The sequence below is a fragment of the Melanostigma gelatinosum genome (assembly GCF_949748355.1).
Source record: "Melanostigma gelatinosum genome assembly, chromosome: 3".
In the NCBI taxonomy this organism is placed as follows: domain Eukaryota; kingdom Metazoa; phylum Chordata; class Actinopteri; order Perciformes; family Zoarcidae; genus Melanostigma; species Melanostigma gelatinosum.
In genome coordinates this window covers 17,391,409-17,410,132 of record NC_136636.1, presented here as the reverse complement: position 1 = coordinate 17,410,132, position 18,724 = coordinate 17,391,409, and the positions used below count along the sequence as shown (strand labels likewise).

General features: G+C 41.9%; 2 protein-coding genes across 9 annotated transcripts in view; one reads left to right on the top strand and one right to left on the bottom strand.

Annotated features, from left to right (window-relative positions):
- Positions 1-1,263: 1,263 nt before the first annotated feature.
- On the bottom strand, positions 1,264-12,604 carry LOC306775193 (coiled-coil domain-containing protein 30-like). Of its 7 annotated transcripts, XM_079265490.1 has the most exons (18): positions 11,793-12,604; positions 10,904-10,979; positions 9,339-9,515; positions 9,123-9,243; positions 8,093-8,304; positions 7,900-7,995; positions 7,283-7,448; positions 6,897-6,968; positions 6,088-6,203; positions 4,617-4,721; positions 4,241-4,339; positions 4,061-4,158; positions 3,837-3,951; positions 3,468-3,580; positions 3,088-3,229; positions 2,795-2,931; positions 2,556-2,664; positions 1,264-1,521 (listed from the first exon to the last, which is right to left on the bottom strand). In XM_079265490.1, the coding sequence occupies exons 3-18, from the start codon at positions 9,498-9,500 to the stop codon at positions 1,312-1,314; spliced, it is 2,073 nt and encodes a 690-aa protein (XP_079121616.1). In that variant the 5' UTR covers positions 9,501-9,515; positions 10,904-10,979; positions 11,793-12,604; the 3' UTR covers positions 1,264-1,311. The 7 variants fall into 7 exon arrangements, with proteins under 7 accessions (XP_079121616.1, XP_079121617.1, XP_079121618.1 ...); XM_079265491.1 differs by lacking the exon at positions 10,904-10,979; XM_079265492.1 differs by lacking the exon at positions 10,904-10,979 and having other exon boundaries at positions 9,339-9,512.
- A 1,458-nt stretch (positions 12,605-14,062) lies between these two features.
- Positions 14,063-18,724, top strand: part of LOC306775126 (epithelial membrane protein 3-like) — a 9,804-nt gene continuing 5,142 nt past the window's right edge. For both annotated transcript variants that reach the window (XM_079265382.1, XM_079265383.1), the window contains exon 1: positions 14,063-14,185. The gene's annotated coding sequence lies outside the window, so the exon portion shown is untranslated. The remainder of the gene's footprint in view (positions 14,186-18,724) is intronic.

Sequence of the window (18,724 nt, the reverse complement as noted above, 5' to 3'; positions counted from 1 at the left end):
TTAGTCAGTTTGTGAATTATCTCGCTTTCCCAAATCACTTCTTTTTTTTTTTTTTTTTGATGAAAACTTATTGGCCCTGAAGTTGCAGTGTTATGAGTAACTACAGTCAAGGGGTTTTTTGTTTTCTCAAATTGTCATGCACGATGTAGACTGCTTCATACCGGTCTCTGGAAAAGATTTTGTACGTTTTTGAAGTTGGATGCATCAATCTGGTGCACTTTGAGAGCAACATTTAGCGGCTAGATCTATGAGGAACTTTGTGCTCTTGTTCTAGCAGGGGTGGAATGTAACGAAATACATTTAGGCTACTCAAGTACTGTATACAGCCTATTGAGTATATAAAGTACGGTAGTTAAAGCAGCTCCACCTTTTACAAGCTGCAGCATTGAAATGATGAGGACATTAATGCATCAGTAATTGTAATCCAATGATGTAAGCCTTGAATATACTTTTTGAAACGGGCCAAACAGCCCACCTGTTGAGAAGTGTTCATATTTTTGGTTCATTATGAAACTGTAGCAGTACAAGACAATGGACTTTGGTGGGCCGTCTCGGTAATTAATAGGAAACACTGGTGCAGGGCATTGCAGTGCTCTCTGGTAAACAACAACTTTTTAAGCTGATTTATCGTGTGAGTGGTATTTTTGGCAGGTTGGGACACATTTACTGCTATATGAGGTACGTTTCTGTCGGAAAACTACTTTGTTTTTTTTGGAGATTTACTTGAAAAACGTGGTAATAACACTTGTAAGAAGAAATATATTATCCCAAAGCATAATAATAAACATAATAAAACATAATAAAAGTACATTTAATTTAATGCGGCAGAGCTGTAGCTCTTAAGGCGAGTTTAGAATGAACAGCTGCTACGGTGTGTACTGTGGTTTCTCAATCACCCCTGGCCCCAGAGTGCTGTGCAAAACAGCTCCTTATCATTCGTGCAAAGGAAAAAACACACGTGAAGACAAAGTTCAAGATGGAAACTGCTATAGGTCTGCGTAGGTTGTGTGGGTTATGGAATACATGTGTTGTAAATAGTCAGATCAGGTTCCGGGCCTTTAGGAAAGTTTGAAGTCTAGATTTTGAATAGTTACAAGAAATGGATACATTTTTTTGAGAATATTCAACAGTTGTTACATGAGGGCTGTTGTCACTCAGATCTGGAGTTAAATAATTTTGTTAATTTAAAAATGAAACCAAATGAAAAGACAAAGACAGAGAAAGGGACATTCTTCTGGTATTTGGTTTATCAACTGAATTTATTTACATATTTCTGTACAGTATATTCATGTTGCAGAGAGACGGTACATCTTAGGAAGACGTACTGTCTGAGTTGCTGAGGGCAGCCGGGGGAGTCGAGGGGTCTGAGTGTCTCTGAGCGGAGGTTAGATTCAGGTAGCTCGTCTCTGATCGAGAAAGAGGCCCAGAGATGAAACGGTGACGGGAGGAAGTCACATCTGTCTGCTTTCTCTGAGTTTTGTCCAATGTGTCCTGCATACGATCAGATGTTTTCTTCAGTTCCTAATAACAATAAAAAGTTGTCTTACAATGACCACAGTCAATAATATACAGTAAATCAGAGATTCTCAACCTTTTGTAACTTATGATTGCTAAAACTTTATTTGCAAATTCTGAAAAAAACAAAACCTAGAATGACTTAAAGAAAAAGGTAAAAATAAACTTGGCCGTAAATATTTGTCATGTACCTGTCATCTGTAATGACCAAAATAAATACTCTGCTTGCCCTCACCCATCACTGCCTCGCCACACATGTTTTAACAGCGCATGTTTGTCTCCCACATCACTCTTATCTTTCAAAAAGTGATCTTGTGTCACTTCATTCAAGGCAATGTTGGGTCACGGTGACAAAACACGTTTGTCTCTGATGATGTGTGGTGATTGGCTTTGGTGATATTCAAATACAACCAGTCATTGAAATTATACTTTATTTGAATTACTATGTTCTTTATTTATATGCGAGTACATTTAGATGTAAAATAACTGGCTTTGTAAATTACAAAAAAACATGAATTGAAAAGTTGTGTCTCCATTTTTTGTTTTAGCTGCATGGCCCTTGGAATGGTGATGTTGGTTGGCTTTTCATCTGGTCAAAATGTTTACAATCCTTTTGGTTTACGACCAAACTTGAAAACAATCAGACCAAGCTGTACTTTGTCTTTAGTGCTAATCACCGAAAGTTAGATTTATTTTAAACATGTTACAAATAACAAAAAAAAAACTCAAGAATTACAAATTGAATGAACAATAAACATATACAGCTGATTATAAATAAACTAAATTAATATTTGATGTCCCAAAAAGGGAGTGGACAGAAGTAACACTCATACGGTCCTACACTTTCTACAACGTAAATAATGAACTGTCACATATACACATAAACAATCATGCTAACAGGCTAAATTAAATTGGTGAACATGGTCTACGTTACACCTGCTAAACAATAACCGACATGTTAGCATTATCACTGTGAGCATGTTATTTGTATAACATATTATTATGGTTAAAGATAAAGGAGACTTGGCTGTGCCCCGTACCTCAGCAAAGTGGAGTGATTGCAGGGTGCGTTCCAGGACAGCTAGCTGATTGGACATGCGGAGTATTTTGTTTCCTAGTTTCTTGTTTTCCATCTCTAGAAAGTCCACCCTTGAGATCAATACAAAGCCTCTTCTTTGTCAGTGATCACACATTTGGTAAATCTGCAGTAATCCACTGAACATGATGTGTGGACTCTTTGGAATCATACAGCTAAGTGTTGGCTGTTTGAGTTAAGTACCTGCATTTGGACAAAGAGGCTGTTAGATTACTGGCTCTCTTGTTGTGCTCCTCCTCATTTAGCTGTTGTAGTAGCCTTCTCCTCTCAACAAGTAGTTTCTCATTTTCCACAGTAATACTTATGGTAAGCTCTTTTTCCTGGAAAAGAAAAACAATTGGAATTAGTGATTGATTCAATTTGAAACCATAAAATATGAGATACAACAATACTGCCGGAACATATCACAAAAATCCAGGTGCCCCACCTCGAACATAGTTTATTTTGTGTGAAGTAGGACAAAGCTCTAGATTTACCTTCGATAACGAATGGGAACTCAAGGACAGCTGCCGCTCCAGGTTCTTTATCTTCTCATCACGCCATGTTGTTTCCTCATCACATTTCTGTTTGGCTCGACACAGTTTTGCCTTGTGCTTTTCCATCACTTCATGGTATTTACTGTAAGAAGATGGACCAAAGTAACACATTACTTCTATTCATTATATTAAATGACGATTTAACCGTGGCAAAAGAAAGCCACGCAACATATATTATCATCATATTGTGCTATGAAGGGACATTGTCACATGTTGTCACCAGTGTCAAAGTTGTTGTTCGTTGACACGTACAAATATTATTGGATAAATAAAATATTACAGTTTCATCAAGCTTTAAATTGTGTTTTTTATTTAGTTACCTCCGCTCTTTGTCGAGGCATTTAAGGGTTTCACAGGTCTCCCTCTTGAGTGTCTCACACTCGTCTTGGGTGGCCAACAGAGTCTTTACTGCTTCTTGATAATCAGGACACTCCTGCGGTCCGAAATACAGACATCAGCAAGGATAGGAATGAACCGTCACGTGCATGTACAATGCACGTCATCAATTAGCAACTCAAGCTGGCACATTGAAATGAATTTACAGCTTTTCTTTAGCTTTTGAAGTGGTTGGCAACGGTTTCTGCCCTTTAGTACTGGCCAACAGTCGCACAATGAATGGAACTTATAATACGCAACCAGTCCTGATAAATGACCAGTTCTCCAATATAGTCAAATGTATAACAAATTACCTTACGCAGTGTGTTGTCGTTGTTCTGCAGCAGCTGTAGTTGTGTCTGTAGCTCTTTATCATCTTTCAGCTGACAGTGAGCGTTTTCAAAATGTTGCCCGTTTTCCTTCCACAGCCTTCAAACACACACACAAACCTTCACTAACCCATGTGTTACTGCAACATTGAGAGTTAGTGTGCCCATACAGCAGCTGCTGGATGGTGTGTGGGGGTAGAATCGCCTACTTTTCATCCTGAACATTGTTTTCTTTGGTATAGATGGTAGCTATGAGGTTATCCAGGTCATAATGGGAAGTATCCAGCTGCTGCTTGAGGGAATGCACCTGAAAGGATAAGAGGTTTTGACATCATGTAATAGGAACAAAGGCCATTGTAGTCCATGTCTTGATACTGTGAATCACTCACTTCTGACTCTGCTTTCAAAAGGCATGCCGACTGAGCGCTGAGTTTATTTTGTAAATCTCTGCAGATCTCATCGCTCTGAATCAATTTGGTTGTCTGGGACTGGAGACACAACAAGATCAATATTCACGCATGTATTGACTCCAACTTCATTCCATGAGTCACACTTGTTAATACCAATGGCGTTGACACTGTGTTTGACAAGAATAAGGCCAGGTCAGTCATTCAAGCCTGTTCAGCTCAACTTCTTTGCGCAGCGATCCATGCGCATGAAGATTAACCTTTGATCTTTGACACAAAATCCAGTTGGAGTCTGTTTGAGTTGCTGATAGCAGTGAAATCTTATGTAATGCTCAAGAATGTGTACAGGCAAGCATACTGTAGGTAACTCATTAACCAGGTTGGCTTGATCCTGCTCAGTGAGGAGCTGCTGCTCCTGCAGGGCTGACTCCAGCCGCTCCACCTCCCTCTGCAGAGAAAAAACCTGGGAAAAAATATGAAAGTGAGTGAGGCTGAGTGTCGGGATTTTAAAGACTTTTAATGGTCGTGCTGACAAAAAAAAAAGAAAAAGAGAAGTGTCTCTAAATGTGATTTCAATCAGCACTTGTCTTTGAACAGAGCATACTGTGGCTTTTGAACAGCTAAAACAGATATTTGTTTCCACAGTGAGGCTTACTCCGGCCAGCTCTGTGGCCCCGTTGGCCTGAACCTGCTCAGTGTGGAGCTGCGGCTGCTCCTGCAGAGACACCGCCTGAGACAAACGCATACACAGTACAGTAGGGCTGCAACTCATTGTCATTACAGAATCATCTGCTGATCCATTTCCTCAGCCAATCAAGTAATCATTGAGCTATCAGCATAGCATCAGCTACAACAGCTGTTCTCTACCACAGGACCCACTGGTGGGCCTCAGAGCGTCATCTAGTGGGCTGCGGAGGTACTGTTGGATTAAATAAAAAAAAATATTTCTTTGGTCATTTACAGAGCCTGTTATCTTTATATCTAAATGTGCTCAGTTTACTATATTGTCAACAAAAATTAACAAATCTTCACATCTGAGAAGCTGGAGCCAGTGAAATTTTGGTTCTTTTTGCTTGAAAGAAGATGATTTAATTGTCAAAATGAATGCCAATTAATGTACAATGGTTCCCGTCTGTTGGTTGAGCAAACAGGAAAACCATTGGTACACATCAATGGTCAATGGTCATTGATCTGTATTTCCACACCATACACATTGAATAGATGCTGTGCTATACAAACACAAGTCTCAGCGAACAGAATGAATGTGAATGTAAACAGAATGAATGTGAATGTAAACACTAACAGTCCATTGGCTGAGTTATTATCTGTAGAGCGCTTTTATTATTATTTTATTATTTATTATTCCCACAAATGTACAGGGCAAATGCACAACTGTTTGAGACATCAATGTTGCCAGAATTAGAGTCATGAACATTATACCTTAGAAAAGGGAAACCGTACTTAACGATGCACTTTGTTCAGGTTTAGCGAGCTTTACAACATGCAGAACACACACACTCTCCAAAAAGTGGGATTTAGCTCCAATTTTAATATGGGCCCACAGTTTGAAATAAAGTAGAGTGAAATAACTGCCTTAGTCTGCACAACTGAGGGCAAAATTAGGACCTTCTTCCACCCTCGTACAATTAATAACGACTTACCAGCTGAGAGCATCAATGAGAGTGAAGTGTGTGGTTCCTACTAGAACTATCAATGCTTGCTTATTCTCTTACGGAAAGTCGAAAGTGTGTGCTGCAAAAAAGTGTGGAAAATAATGTTTACTGATAAAGTGTTACTGATAAAGTACCTTATCCCAGCATCTATCTTACCATCTGCTGCAGAGAACTTTTCTCAGCATCCAGGGTGCGTACCCGGCTCCTCAAGGCTCTGATCTCAAGGTCCAGGCGATCGTTCAGCTCTTTGGCCTTTCTCAGTTCCACTATTTCTTTTGAAGTAAAGTCAGATGATGCACTTATCTGATTATAAATAATACATGTTAATAATTTCACTGTTATCACGCATTCTTGGCTGTGAAATGCTGCTCGCTTGTGAGTATTCTAACATTTTGCATACTGAAAATACAAACTTTGATCATTTAGGTTGGGTTTTTTTGGGCACTTTTTTATATGATTTAACAAAAAATGTAAATATTGTAGTGAGTCTCAGATCTAGGGCAGCGAGGTGGCTCAGTCAGGTTGGCATTTCTGTGTGGCATTTGCACATGCACAAGCCTGACACAAAATGACGAAACTACTGACATCCTAAATAAATATCAGTTATGTGTAGGGCAAAGGAGTATGCGTGTGTTTTGTGCGTACACATATTTTATACATCTGGCCCCTGCAGGTTGAGTGAAATTGAAAGAGTAAACTGTCTTAGCGGTGGGAATACGAGTGTGACTGTTTGTTTACGTGTGTAATAGACTGGTGACATGTCCAGTGTGTTCCTTGCCTCTCACCCAGTGCATGCTGGGATAATCTCCAGCCTGTGTGAGTAAGTATACGGAATAGATTCATCTGAGCTGTGTGGTGGATTGTAGCTTGTATCCTGTCTGCCTTTTACACCCAATATAAGCTCGGTAACATCTGGCAATTCTTTGGAAACAGACTAAAGAATACACATGAAAAATAATTCTTACCATAGCTCTTCAGTTTTTGTACTTCCTGCCGGAGTTCATCTACCTCCTGCTGTGCTGCCTGCAGCTCAGGTTCTAAGAAGCACAGACGTTAGAATAAACTCAAAGTTGCTGCCAGAGTTTCCTCTTCAGTTCAGAGCAGTGGAAGTTGGTGGTAACTTCAGTTTAAGTTCAGAGTCTGTTTGGATATTGTATGATGGTAAAATAACTTCTGAATGCTGGTAATATACAGTATATAGAAAGGATTATGCTGAAAGTTAGTGATGTTTTGTTTCCTAGCAGTGTTGGGAAACTTGACTTAACTTTATGAGCGAGTTAGAAGCAGACTGTGTTTTATCATGGTGAAAAAAACACAGTCTGCTTCGAAGTAGCTGATACATATCTCCCACCATAAGCTCTTTGGGTCAAATGAGCAGACTCCAGCTCATCAGTCAAACGCCGGATCTCATTGTGGGCCATGGCCAGCCGGCGGGAGGCCTCCTCCAGGTCCCGCTCCAGACGGGAACATTCCCTCTCAACGCTGCTTGTCTGGCCAGCCAAATGCCTGGCCTCAATCTAAAGAGAGAGGGAAAGAGCACCTGAGCAACAGTGAAGTGATTGCCCTACAATGAAGAGAACCAATTAATAAAAATTAAAAAAAAGAAGTGTTCATAAATGCATGTAAAAACAGACAAGAGACCTTGAGGAGTGCACTGAATCAAGATGCATCAGTGGTGTAGTATCTTGAATATCTTCTGCCATGCAAAGTTCCCTAGCGTGAGCTGGTAACAGAGCTTAATAACACTGGAACAAAAACAAAAGGTTGCAGTTAATGTGGATGCTGCTGAACAGAAGTTTTTAATGGAAAACATGCAAAAGAGATCCTCATATTCAAGCGTGCACGTCGGGATACACAAAATGAAGTCACTGTGGTTTATTGTCCCTGATTTTGCAACTGACCTGAGTGCAGTTTTTAGTGTTTGTTAGTATGGGATGCAGAAATATTACTGTAGATAAACAGACGTACAGGAATACAAGTGTGTTTGCTCTGTGAAGCTTTGTGGAGTCCAAAGAGTCTCTTCCATGGGCTCTGGCCATGACGTGGTGCCCACTTGTGGGAAGACTGTGGAACAACATTAGATCGCAGAGTAAGTCTTTGCCCGGTATGTGTACAGCATGCCCTTTTAAATGAAGAAGACAAAAACATCTATTCCTCTAACCTGGTTTGCGTTGCTATTCAATGCCTGGGCTTCAGTCCCCAGCAGGCTGGCTGTGTTTCCATCACCCGTCAGATTGTTAGGATCCTCACTCGACTCAAGCAGGGAGGCTCTCTCCACCAGGAGGTAGGCCACCTGCTCACTGGGGTTGCTGTGAATCAACTCTGTGAGACCCTGCTGGTATAGCATCTTAGCCACCTCACTTATCTGGGAATCTATCACAACAGAGGATATTGACAGAGTAAGATATACATATAATATGATCTGAAAATGTGGACTGGGGGGTGTCTGGGGTCTGCCACATTCCCACTTCCCCCTGCATTGCCATTCCACATCCATCCACCAGATGCCTTCCGACTTTCCCACATGTCACAGTCGCCTGATCACCTGTTTCCACTTTCACTCATCAGCCCTGCAGTATATAACCAGCCCTTTTCCACTCATTCCCCCACCAGATTGTCAGAGTTGTGCCGCTGATTTCCAGCCCTTGAAGCCTGCAACATGTCTCTCGAACCAGACTCTGGTTATGTCTGCCTGTCTGCCCCCTTCCTGTTACCTGTCTCAGTTACACCTGTTCAGACTTTCTACCCAGGCCAGTAAACGTATGTACCTTGAGCTGCTCTTGTCTGCCCTATTGTCTGCATTTGGGTCTTATTCCTTGCTGCCCCATCCTCACGCACCATGACAGTTGGTTTGGAAAATGTACATTTGGTTAACCACTCCATCAACTACAGGTATGATATGTCTTATCAAATTGTCCAACAAGATGGGACAGCTAACATGGCTTTTGTTGCCAAAAATAACTTGCAAATGATACATTAAAAAGAAGAGAGCCTTCAGTGTATGAGACAAAATACCTGCATGTTCTTCTCAAAATATATACTGTTAAGCTATTGGGAGAAAATACAACAATTTGAAGAGACTATTTTTGTCATCGTGCAGATGCAAATCCAGACGTTTTAATGATGTATCTACTGCTCTTGCTGTTGGATTATTCTTATTTGTAGGTAGTGTATAGGTAAAAATGTCCAACCTTGAAGGGATATTACGCGTCCCAGCTGGTCCTTGAGCTGATCGTTTTCATCTTGTACCTCCTGAGTCAAAACATCTTTGTGCTCTGTGAAGATTCGGATCTGCTCCAGGGACTTGCGTACCTTACAGACGAGACAGAAGGCCGACACAGACGCTCAGCTATTCTTTCTCTTCTTGACAAAATGGTGACGTCACTGGTAATTCAGTGATGACTTACCTCTGCCATCTCTGCTAAGTGTTGTGAGCGCTGGGTGTCCAAGTTCCATGTCACACTGTTAAGACGGCTCCTTGTGCGCTGGAGGGCACTCCATAGCAAACACAGCTGAGCCTCCTTCGGGGAGTCAGGAGCGAGTCCCTCCTCGCTGAACCATGTGGCCATCTGCTCCAGCTCCTTCTAGGGATGGTATGGGGGACATGTGGTGGACATGGTCACAGACAACCCACCATATCTCATACTTAGAAAGGGCTACTTGCATTGTTATCTGCACTGTTGGAGGAGAAACTGATTTACATCGCCAGTCTCTCATTGTAATGACGTTGGCATTATGTCATTTTACTGTGTTGATACGATATCATTGAGATGGATTGTTTTAATCTCACCTTCCAACTTCAGTTCACTTCCTGTAATGGGAAGCTGAAGATGATAATATGTATGATTAAAATACATAGGCTAAACAATGTTTTAGGATACGATTAGGTGATTGTTAACCTTGTGTTTATCATACTTACATGTTAACCTACATCTCAAAATGACAAGAGGCTTCTCAAAATAATCTATGAATGAAGGCTCCCCTGCTCTGAACTAGAGTGAGACATGTGACACTTCTCTTGGCTGTGGCTGAAGTTATTTGCACATTTTGGGAACAGCTGTCTCTCTTTCTCTGTGAAGACAGCTGGCATTGCCATGAACAGCCTCTTCCATGTTTATCTGTGGTGGTCTGAAACTTGGAATAACTGAATAATAAAACAAAACAAGAAATGACCCCACTTTGTTTCGTGTGTTTACGTTAACCCCTGCAAGCTCGGTTATTGTAATCATGCTCTGCACCCACACTTTCAGGAAAACCAGCAGCTCTGCATTACAAATTATAGTAAAGATGCAAACTGTATCAGGAGGAAAATGAATAGGAGAATATGTGATACAGGATGCACAAGACATTTTTGGATTTCCATTTGATGGAATGGAGCAGCATAACAATCTTCACTTAGTGTAAACAAGGGAGCTGGAACCAGGGGCGGACTGGGGGAAAAAAGTGGCCCGGGAGTTTACTGTCAGACCGGCCCACTCAATGCATCGCACGTATCGATGTCAGTGGCCTACTTGGAAAAATACCCATACACTTAACATTATTTTCGATGATTACAAAGAAATTACATCATATATGTTTTTTTTTATAATAATACTCCAAGGTAGTAGTTTGCTCGATGAATATGCTGAACTTTGGGCTAGTATCAGATGGTTATACGTATAACTACAGAGCCTTAAGGAATGAATGTCAGCAGAGAAAGACCACACAATAAAGAAACTGGAATCAGAGGGTAGAATTAGTTTGAACTATATTGAAATGAACAGAACATACGATGGGGTGTGAACATCAGTGGTATCAGTAGTGTTGCATGCTGGGTGTGTGATTGTGTGTGTGTGTATGTGTAGGGGTGTTGAAGGTGCATAACAAAACAATAAGTTAAGTAACAGAACCTAAACTAACTCTGCCAGCCCAGGTGCATTATAGTCACATAGTAATAAAAAACAATATCAGTATACTCATGTGTTATTATTACCTCACTACACGAGTAGTTTTTGCAGCAGCTCACTCTTTTCTGCAACACCGTCTATGATTTTCTCACTGTCCAGCATCTGCAAAACATCTGTCTGAGTAGCCATCAACATAAAAGCCTCCAGGTGCTGTTGAGAGCTGGTTAACTTAAACATTATTTGACATAAATTATTAGAAATGATAAGATTGCCCTCTTTACAACTACCACCATGGATAGCTTGCTCATCGATTGTAAGCAAGTAACTACGGCTAACATGTTAAATTAAATAATCTCGATGATGCGAACAGCGCCAGCTTGCTTATTTGACCAGATCATAACGGTCTCAATTTTGGACATTTATCATTTATCTAGCTAACGTTAGCTAGGCTAGCTTGTAGCCGAACACTACCTCATCTGTGAAAAGCAAGCTAACATTGGCCAAGTCAATGCCACAACTTACCATCAACACTGTCACCAGTCGGTGGTTTCCCAAATAAGTCAGAGATTTTTAAATATTTTGATGCACCTTCCTCCAGATATCTCTTCTTTTTCTCCCTGAGCTTTTCAGCTCCACCTTTAAAGGATTTACGTTTTGGTACCGGTGCCATGCTGCTAGCTCGCACTCAAAACGGCTTGTCTCTGAGCGAGTGACGCAAGCTGCAGATACATGAATCCGTGACGGGACGCTACGTCAATAACTGACAACGCATGGTCAAATCAACGTAATTAACACAAGGACAGCCACAAAGTCATAAGAACCAGTCACATATATTCATATGACAACAAAGCACATCAATCCAGCAGACCTGCAGCGGATCCACGCATTCCACCACACAAGAGCACGAGCCATCAAATATTATTCATAAAAACGTTACTGCAGATGTAAAAAAAACAAACGCAGTTTGTCACTTACCAAATTCTTTGTTGACAAAGAATTTAATCCCAGTACATCGTTTCAGTTCCAGTAAGAAGTCCTTCTCGATTCATGGACGCCGTGACAGTCGAGCCGCCCCTGTATTTCGCCGGTCTACAGCGGCCATTCGCACCTGCGCCGGCCCCGCCCCGACCGTCGCCCGGCACGAGCGCACGGCGCAGACCGCGGTTATGGAGAAAAGTTTTTAAAAGCACCGTAGTGTCCAGCCGTGCTATTGCGTCTCAGATCGCGAGGAGTAGTATAATGTCAGTCTATACTGTTGATACAGTTTTCACTGATTATTGACTTTCGGTATTAGAGTCAATTGAACGTGTTCTGTGAAGCATATAATATAGTCGGGCCGGCGATGTCAGAGACCGGCCCAAACCCCGTCGGCCTACCGGGGATTCCCCCGGTATCCCCGATGGCCAGTCCGCCCCTGGCTGGAACAAACTGACGATACGGTTGCGTGATAACGTTGCAGTGTGAACTAAGTTGCGTTAGTGTGATTGCATCACGCATTCTAACGTTAGTCTGTCGTTAAAGTTGTACTCGGTTTTAGCTCGCTAGATATAAACTGACGCTATACGAAGACAACGTAGAATGCGTTAGGCAACGTTACCTCTGGTTGATCCATTTTGATCCAACTTTCGACCGTTTGCAATCACTTGTCAGCATTAATTATTATTGTCTTTTTTTTTTCTTTTTTTTTTTAAAGTCCGACATAAACTCTTCACACCGAACATCAGCCCTCACGGAGCTCCCCGTGCGACGTAAACATTCGAGTCTCTCCCCGTTGTCCGACGGTAATAACGGTCCATGACAAACAGTGACGCACTCACGCAAACGTTACTCCCGCACACTTTGGGGTTAAATACTCAAAACTTTCACGTCAAAACCCGAGACAAAGTGTGGACACGTGATGCGGGCAGATGTTGAAGGAATGTACAGCGACGTTTCATGGTCTGTGGTGGGAATAAGTGATGGTGCGACGTTCTGTTAGTAACAGTACAGCACTGTGATCTTGCGTTTTCCGTGGGTCCGTGAAGGAGTCTTGAAGGATCGTTATCGTTGTGAATAGTTTAAATTAAACCTCAGTAGAAACAATGCTTTGTGTAAGACTCCGTTTCATAAATCTTAGTGAGTACAATTATGGGATACCTCCACTGGCAGTGGTGGAATGTAACGCTTTTGGTAAAGTCCTTTTCTAAATTTGAGGTACTTAACTTGAGTATTTCCATTTCTACATTGTATTTCCACTCCACTGCAATTGAGATTTTAAAAAAAGACTACTTTAAAAAGGAAGATTTTATGTACAAAACTTGTGATTATGCCTTGTCACAAATTAAACTACGCAACATACTGTATATATAACTGATTATTATGTTTCAGAACCACCTTGATGGCTGCAACAATGAAATGCTGCCTGCTCATTTATGCAGCATTCATAATACCCCTTGATAAAATGTATAATAGTATTTCACTCAGTGGCCATTTTTTCCTACTATTTGTACATACTTTTAACTAATTGCACTTGAGTAACAGTTTGAATGCTGGACTGTTCTTTCTAATGGGGAATGTGACAGTGTGGTATTGCTGCTTTTACTAAAGTAAAGGATCTGACTACTTGGTCCACCACAGCGTATTGGTTAATTCAAGAAATATTACTGCTACACTAAATCTGTAATTGCAATGAATATGAAGAACAAACAGCATTAGCTGGGAGTTTCTTGGGGAGATAAATTCCCCTCCCTTTACATTTAGGATTAATTACTGTGTGTTGTGTCTTGGGTGGTCTGAGATTTCCTGCACATTTACAGTCAAAAGTGGGCACAACCCCGCCCTTACTTCCTGCCTTTCAATCACCTCACTCTGAAAATACTGCTGTGGTCTTAATGCCAAGCTGCATAGCAGGCGCAATAGTATGAGTACATGTGCAGCTCTGTGTGGCTTTAATAATACATGATGTAATAATTGCCAGCTCACACATCTAGCACCGTTACAGTTGTGACAATTGTGTTTCAAATGTGTGATTCTAGTTGTCCTTCACTAGAGTCTGACATCATGCTTTTTCCAAACTTTAATGCAGATTGGACATCAGTAGTACAGCTTTTGGGGAAATGTTCTGTACTTATGCAGGTCTGGAGGAATGTTATTCTTGGTGCGGAGTTGGTCCAGACCACGAATTTAAGGGGGAGGGCATGCAGGGAAGCTTGAGAGGAAATGGGTGTCGAGAACTCCTCCTAAATCTGACTCAACATTCCTCTTCTGTACACTTCTCTCAAACACTGTGAGGACAGAAAGAACACAGAGGGATGATAACAACAACTGGGAAAAGGAAACTCAAAGACGATCACTGAAGAGCATAGACTGAAAGGCGCTGAAGCTCAAGGGTGAGAACTTCATCTTGTTTATGTTAATAAACAGACACAATATTCCTGGACTTTCACATACAGCTTAGTATAGCTATTGCCTAATGAGATGCAGGCCACACCCAAATATGATCAGATGCTAACAAGAAGATTCCTTAATGATATTGTTTGAACATTAATGAGGATGCCTTTATGTTCTTCCACAGCAAATGTTCATTACTTCCGTTCTGTCTGTGCCAGTTACCTCAAACTGTTACATAAACCAGATGTAGAATGTAATCGAACACACGCCTCTCTGAAATGTCCACAATCGAATGACAACAGAGGTTTCCCTTGATGGTCAGAGCTGGTTTGGAAAGGCAAACACGTGCAAGGCAAAGAATACCCACTCCTATAAGTGTACCGCACAGTGGAGGGAAGGTACTTTAGGAAAAGGAAAAGTCTATATTTTGGCACATGTATTTGAAAGAAAATGCAATGATTTGTGAAACCTTCTCTCTCTCTCTCTCTCTCTCGGTCTCGCTCTCTCTCTCTCTATTTATTTAGATTGTAATCTATGTAAGTAGGGCACAATACAGATTCTGTTTTCATATATAATATTGTTGTCGTGTATTTATAATATCTACGGGAACTGAATCAAAAAAGGAACAAGTCTTTCCTAATGAAGTGACTTCCCCTTCTTGCGTCCTCAAAAATCATGAAGAAAGTGAATCAAATGAATGAGTCATTTATCACTCTTATTCAGCCTCGTGACGTAAATGCCAAATTTTGAGGTTTTTGACAGTGAGTAGAAAGTATTAAGAAAATGTAGCCCGCCTCACAATTTACCATTTTAAAATGTCCTATTTTAATAGCCAGGTTGTTTATGGCTTGTAGTGTCCCGTAGCTTTTGCTTATCCATGAAATGAGGGAGAGAGATCTGTACAGGATTGGAGTAGCTTCTCTTCATCCCCTGCATTCACAAAATAATGGAGTTTAAATGCAGTTCAGCAACACAAACGACACAGTTTTAGTGACGAGTTAAACCTGAGGGATGATAGCAAAATAGAGTACAGTAGAAGGCAAAGACACAGTTGTTGTTTTTAAGGCTGGGTTTGCATCTTTCGCTGTGGCTCTCTGATGCTTGTGGTCAGTGTAGATATTATTATTGAAGTGCTGGTGGGCTACGACTAACAAAGTATCTGAAATGGAAAAGGATCTATAATTATAGCTGACAGCTTAATCTCCCCATGATAAACATCCTGCATCCCTAGTAGGGTTGGCTTTGACCACTTCCATCGGTGTGGATTATCTTTCTACACCATGACCTTGTGCAGCCATGAAGGATGGTGAGGATAGGGAATGATGGATGGAGGTTGCCATGCAGTGTTGTGTAATTATATTTTGGTATGTTTTTGGCCTTCAACCTATACCTTGGAATGTCACCAGGAGGGTGTGGGATAAAACTAATGGCCCGGTTGTTTCTTAAACCTCCCGGCTGGTATTGAGGAGGGCAAACACTCGAGCACCAGGGATGACCACAGAAGGATCACCATTCCCGTGTTCACACCAACGTTTAGCCATGCGTACAAAAGAGCCAGGACAAACATGGGGTCATAGTTCGCACATTTTTGAAGGCAACCTGTTGCAGATGGTGCACAATCAGTCACCCAGCTCTCTGCTCCTCCAGCTGGGCTTGGGACGCCTGGTTTATTTTGACTATTCTATTCTGATGATTTCTATTCTGATGATGTCATCACGAATTCTATCCATGGAGTCCTCCATGGCATCGTTACTATGGATACCAGATTGAATGTTTATCTTTGAATTTATGAATGTAATGATTTCTCATGATCCTTAAAATATGGCAAAGAAATGAAACTATATGAAACCATATATATATAAAAAATAAAATATATAAATCCTCTTAAAATACTGATATAAATGATCGTGTAATGTTTTATGTAGTGGGGCAGACAGTAGATTAATCGTACAATTTATGATACAAGCATGACATTTGGTGGAGTTGTTCTGCAGAGGTATCTGGTTAAACCTGCCTGATTGGCCATTCAAAAATCCAAGATGGCCGCTAATTGGGCCTCCCGAAAATTAGTTTTCTTAATAAAACTGTATTTCCCCGATTTGAATGATCTTGGTGTCTATTTGTAGGTAATAAAAGATGCTTTAATAATTACCCACAACTATAACACTGGAATAATGAATGTGCTGATGTCATTGGACATTTAGTGGAAAAATGAACGAATATAAGTGTCAATTAATAATTCAACTCTTTTATTAAAATCATTTCCTTCAACTATGTTCAAATTGAACATGACAAGAATATGATGTCAAACTGGACAAAACAAACTGTATGGCACTGGACACTTAATTCATCTAACAATAATACATTTGATATTAAAGATAAATGTGTAACTTGTAGCACATGGACAAGCTTACCCATCAGCCTCAGGGACAAGCTTAGATGCTTGTCCCTGAGGCTGATGGGTCCACAGGGTCGCTGCTCCATGTTGTTTCTTCAAGCTGAGCCCCATGGGCGAAGGCCCGGCCACCGCTGACGAGCTCCCCTCCTGGGTCTGGCTCCGGGAGAGTGCCCCGGTTTCCCTGGTCCGGCCGAGGTGGCTGAAGTCTGTGGGCTGCTATTCATAATTTTTGAACCGCTCTTAGTCTGGGCTCTCCCCTGAGACCTGTTTGCCTTGGGAGACCCTACCAGGGTCCCCGGACAACATATAGCTCCCAGGATCACTGAGCCACGCAAACTCCTCCACCACGTTAAGGTGGCGATTCACGGAGGAGTATCAGTGTGTGCCTATGTGTGTCTGTGTGTGTGTGTGTGTGTGCGGGGGGGAGGGGGGGGTGGGGATAGGGTAGAAGTATGTGTGTAGATAGGGTAGAAGTGTGTGTGTGTGTGTGTGTGTATATGTGCATCAGTGTTTTACTGTCTGATGTTTTGACAGTAGGGGAGCCGGGCATTAGAAGAGTTTGAACCATGTCTTCTTCTTCTTCTGCTTGTTCTTGATCTGGCTCTGAAGATCTTCTTTGGTGGCCTGAAGAAATCACTTCTTCTGCTGCCAAAGAAGACGTGTGTGTGTGTGTATATGTGCATCAGTGTTTTACTGTCTGATGTTTTGACAGTAGGGGAGCCGGGCATTAGAAGAGTTTGAACCATGTCTTCTTCTTCTTCTGCTTGTTCTTGATCTGGCTCTGAAGATCTTCTTCGGTGGCCTGAAGGAGGGACTTCTCCTGCTGCCAAAGAAGACGCTCATTTTGGAACATATCTTCTGACTTTTTCCGGGCTACTTTGAGCCCGTTTGTCTCCGCTCTCTGCTCCTCCAGCTTGGCTTGGGACGCCCGGTTTCTTTTGGACATCTGTGTAGTTTCCTCTTCCAATGTTTGAAGAGTAGCTAGGTTCTTCAGCTGGGCATGATCGAGGTCCCTGCAGGTTTTTTGCAGGTGTGCATTGCAGGATGCCAGTTCCAAACAATTGAGATGCTCAGCTTCTAACTGATCTGCAGTCTTTTTCAGAACTGCCAAGATCTTGCTGGTCTCTGCTCTCTGTTCGTCCATCTGGCCTTCATGGGCTTCCTGGAATCTCTGCAGCGTCTGCTTAGCCTCCCTCTCCATTCTTCCAAAATCAGCTGTGATCTTCACCTGTGTCTGAAGTTCAGAGGCTTTTTCATTCTGGCTTACGAAGGAAGACCTCTCCTTTTGCCACAGTTGCTGTCTATACTTCAGCTCATTCTCAGCCTTGATAAAAGCTGCCTTGAGCTTACTGTTCTCATCTGACTGTTTATTAATTGTCATCAGACTGCGGGCCTTGAATACCTCCATCTCCTCCTCGGTGGTAGTTTTAGGCTGAACGTGACGAGCAGTCTCCAGCAGGTCCTGTGTTTCTTTCAGAGCTGCTGCGATCCTGTTCGTCTCTGCTCTCTGTTCGTCCATCTGGGCTTTATTGAGAGCCTGGGCTTTTTCCAGTGTCTGTTTTACTGCTTTCTGCTCTTGTGCTCGAATGGAAGCGATGACCTGCACCTGGCAGTGAAAGTGGTCACAGTTGTTTAGCTGGCTTGCTTTGAGGGAAGACTTCTCCTCTTGCCATTGTAGACGACCATTTTTCAGCTCCTGCTTGGCGTTATCAAGATCCTCCTTGAGCTTACTGCTGACTTCCAACTGTTCATCAACTGTAGCCTGACAGAGGTTCTTGAATACCTCCATCTCCTCCTCAGTGGTAGTTTTAGGCTGAACGGGACGAGCAGTCTGCAGCAGGTCCTGTGTTTCTTTCAGAGCTGCTGCGATCCTGTTCGTCTCTGCTCTCTGTTCGTCCATCTGGGCTTGATAGAAAGCATGGGCTTTTTCCAGTGTCTGTTTTACTGCTTTCTGCTCTTGTGCTCGAATGGAAGCGATGACCTGAACCTGGCAGTGAAAGTGGTCACAGTTGTTTAGCTGGCTTGCTTTGAGGGAAGACTTCTCCTCTTGCCATTGTAGACGACCATTTTTCAGCTCCTGCTTGGCGTTATCAAGATCCTCCTTGAGCTTACTGCTGACTTCCAACTGTTCATCAACTGT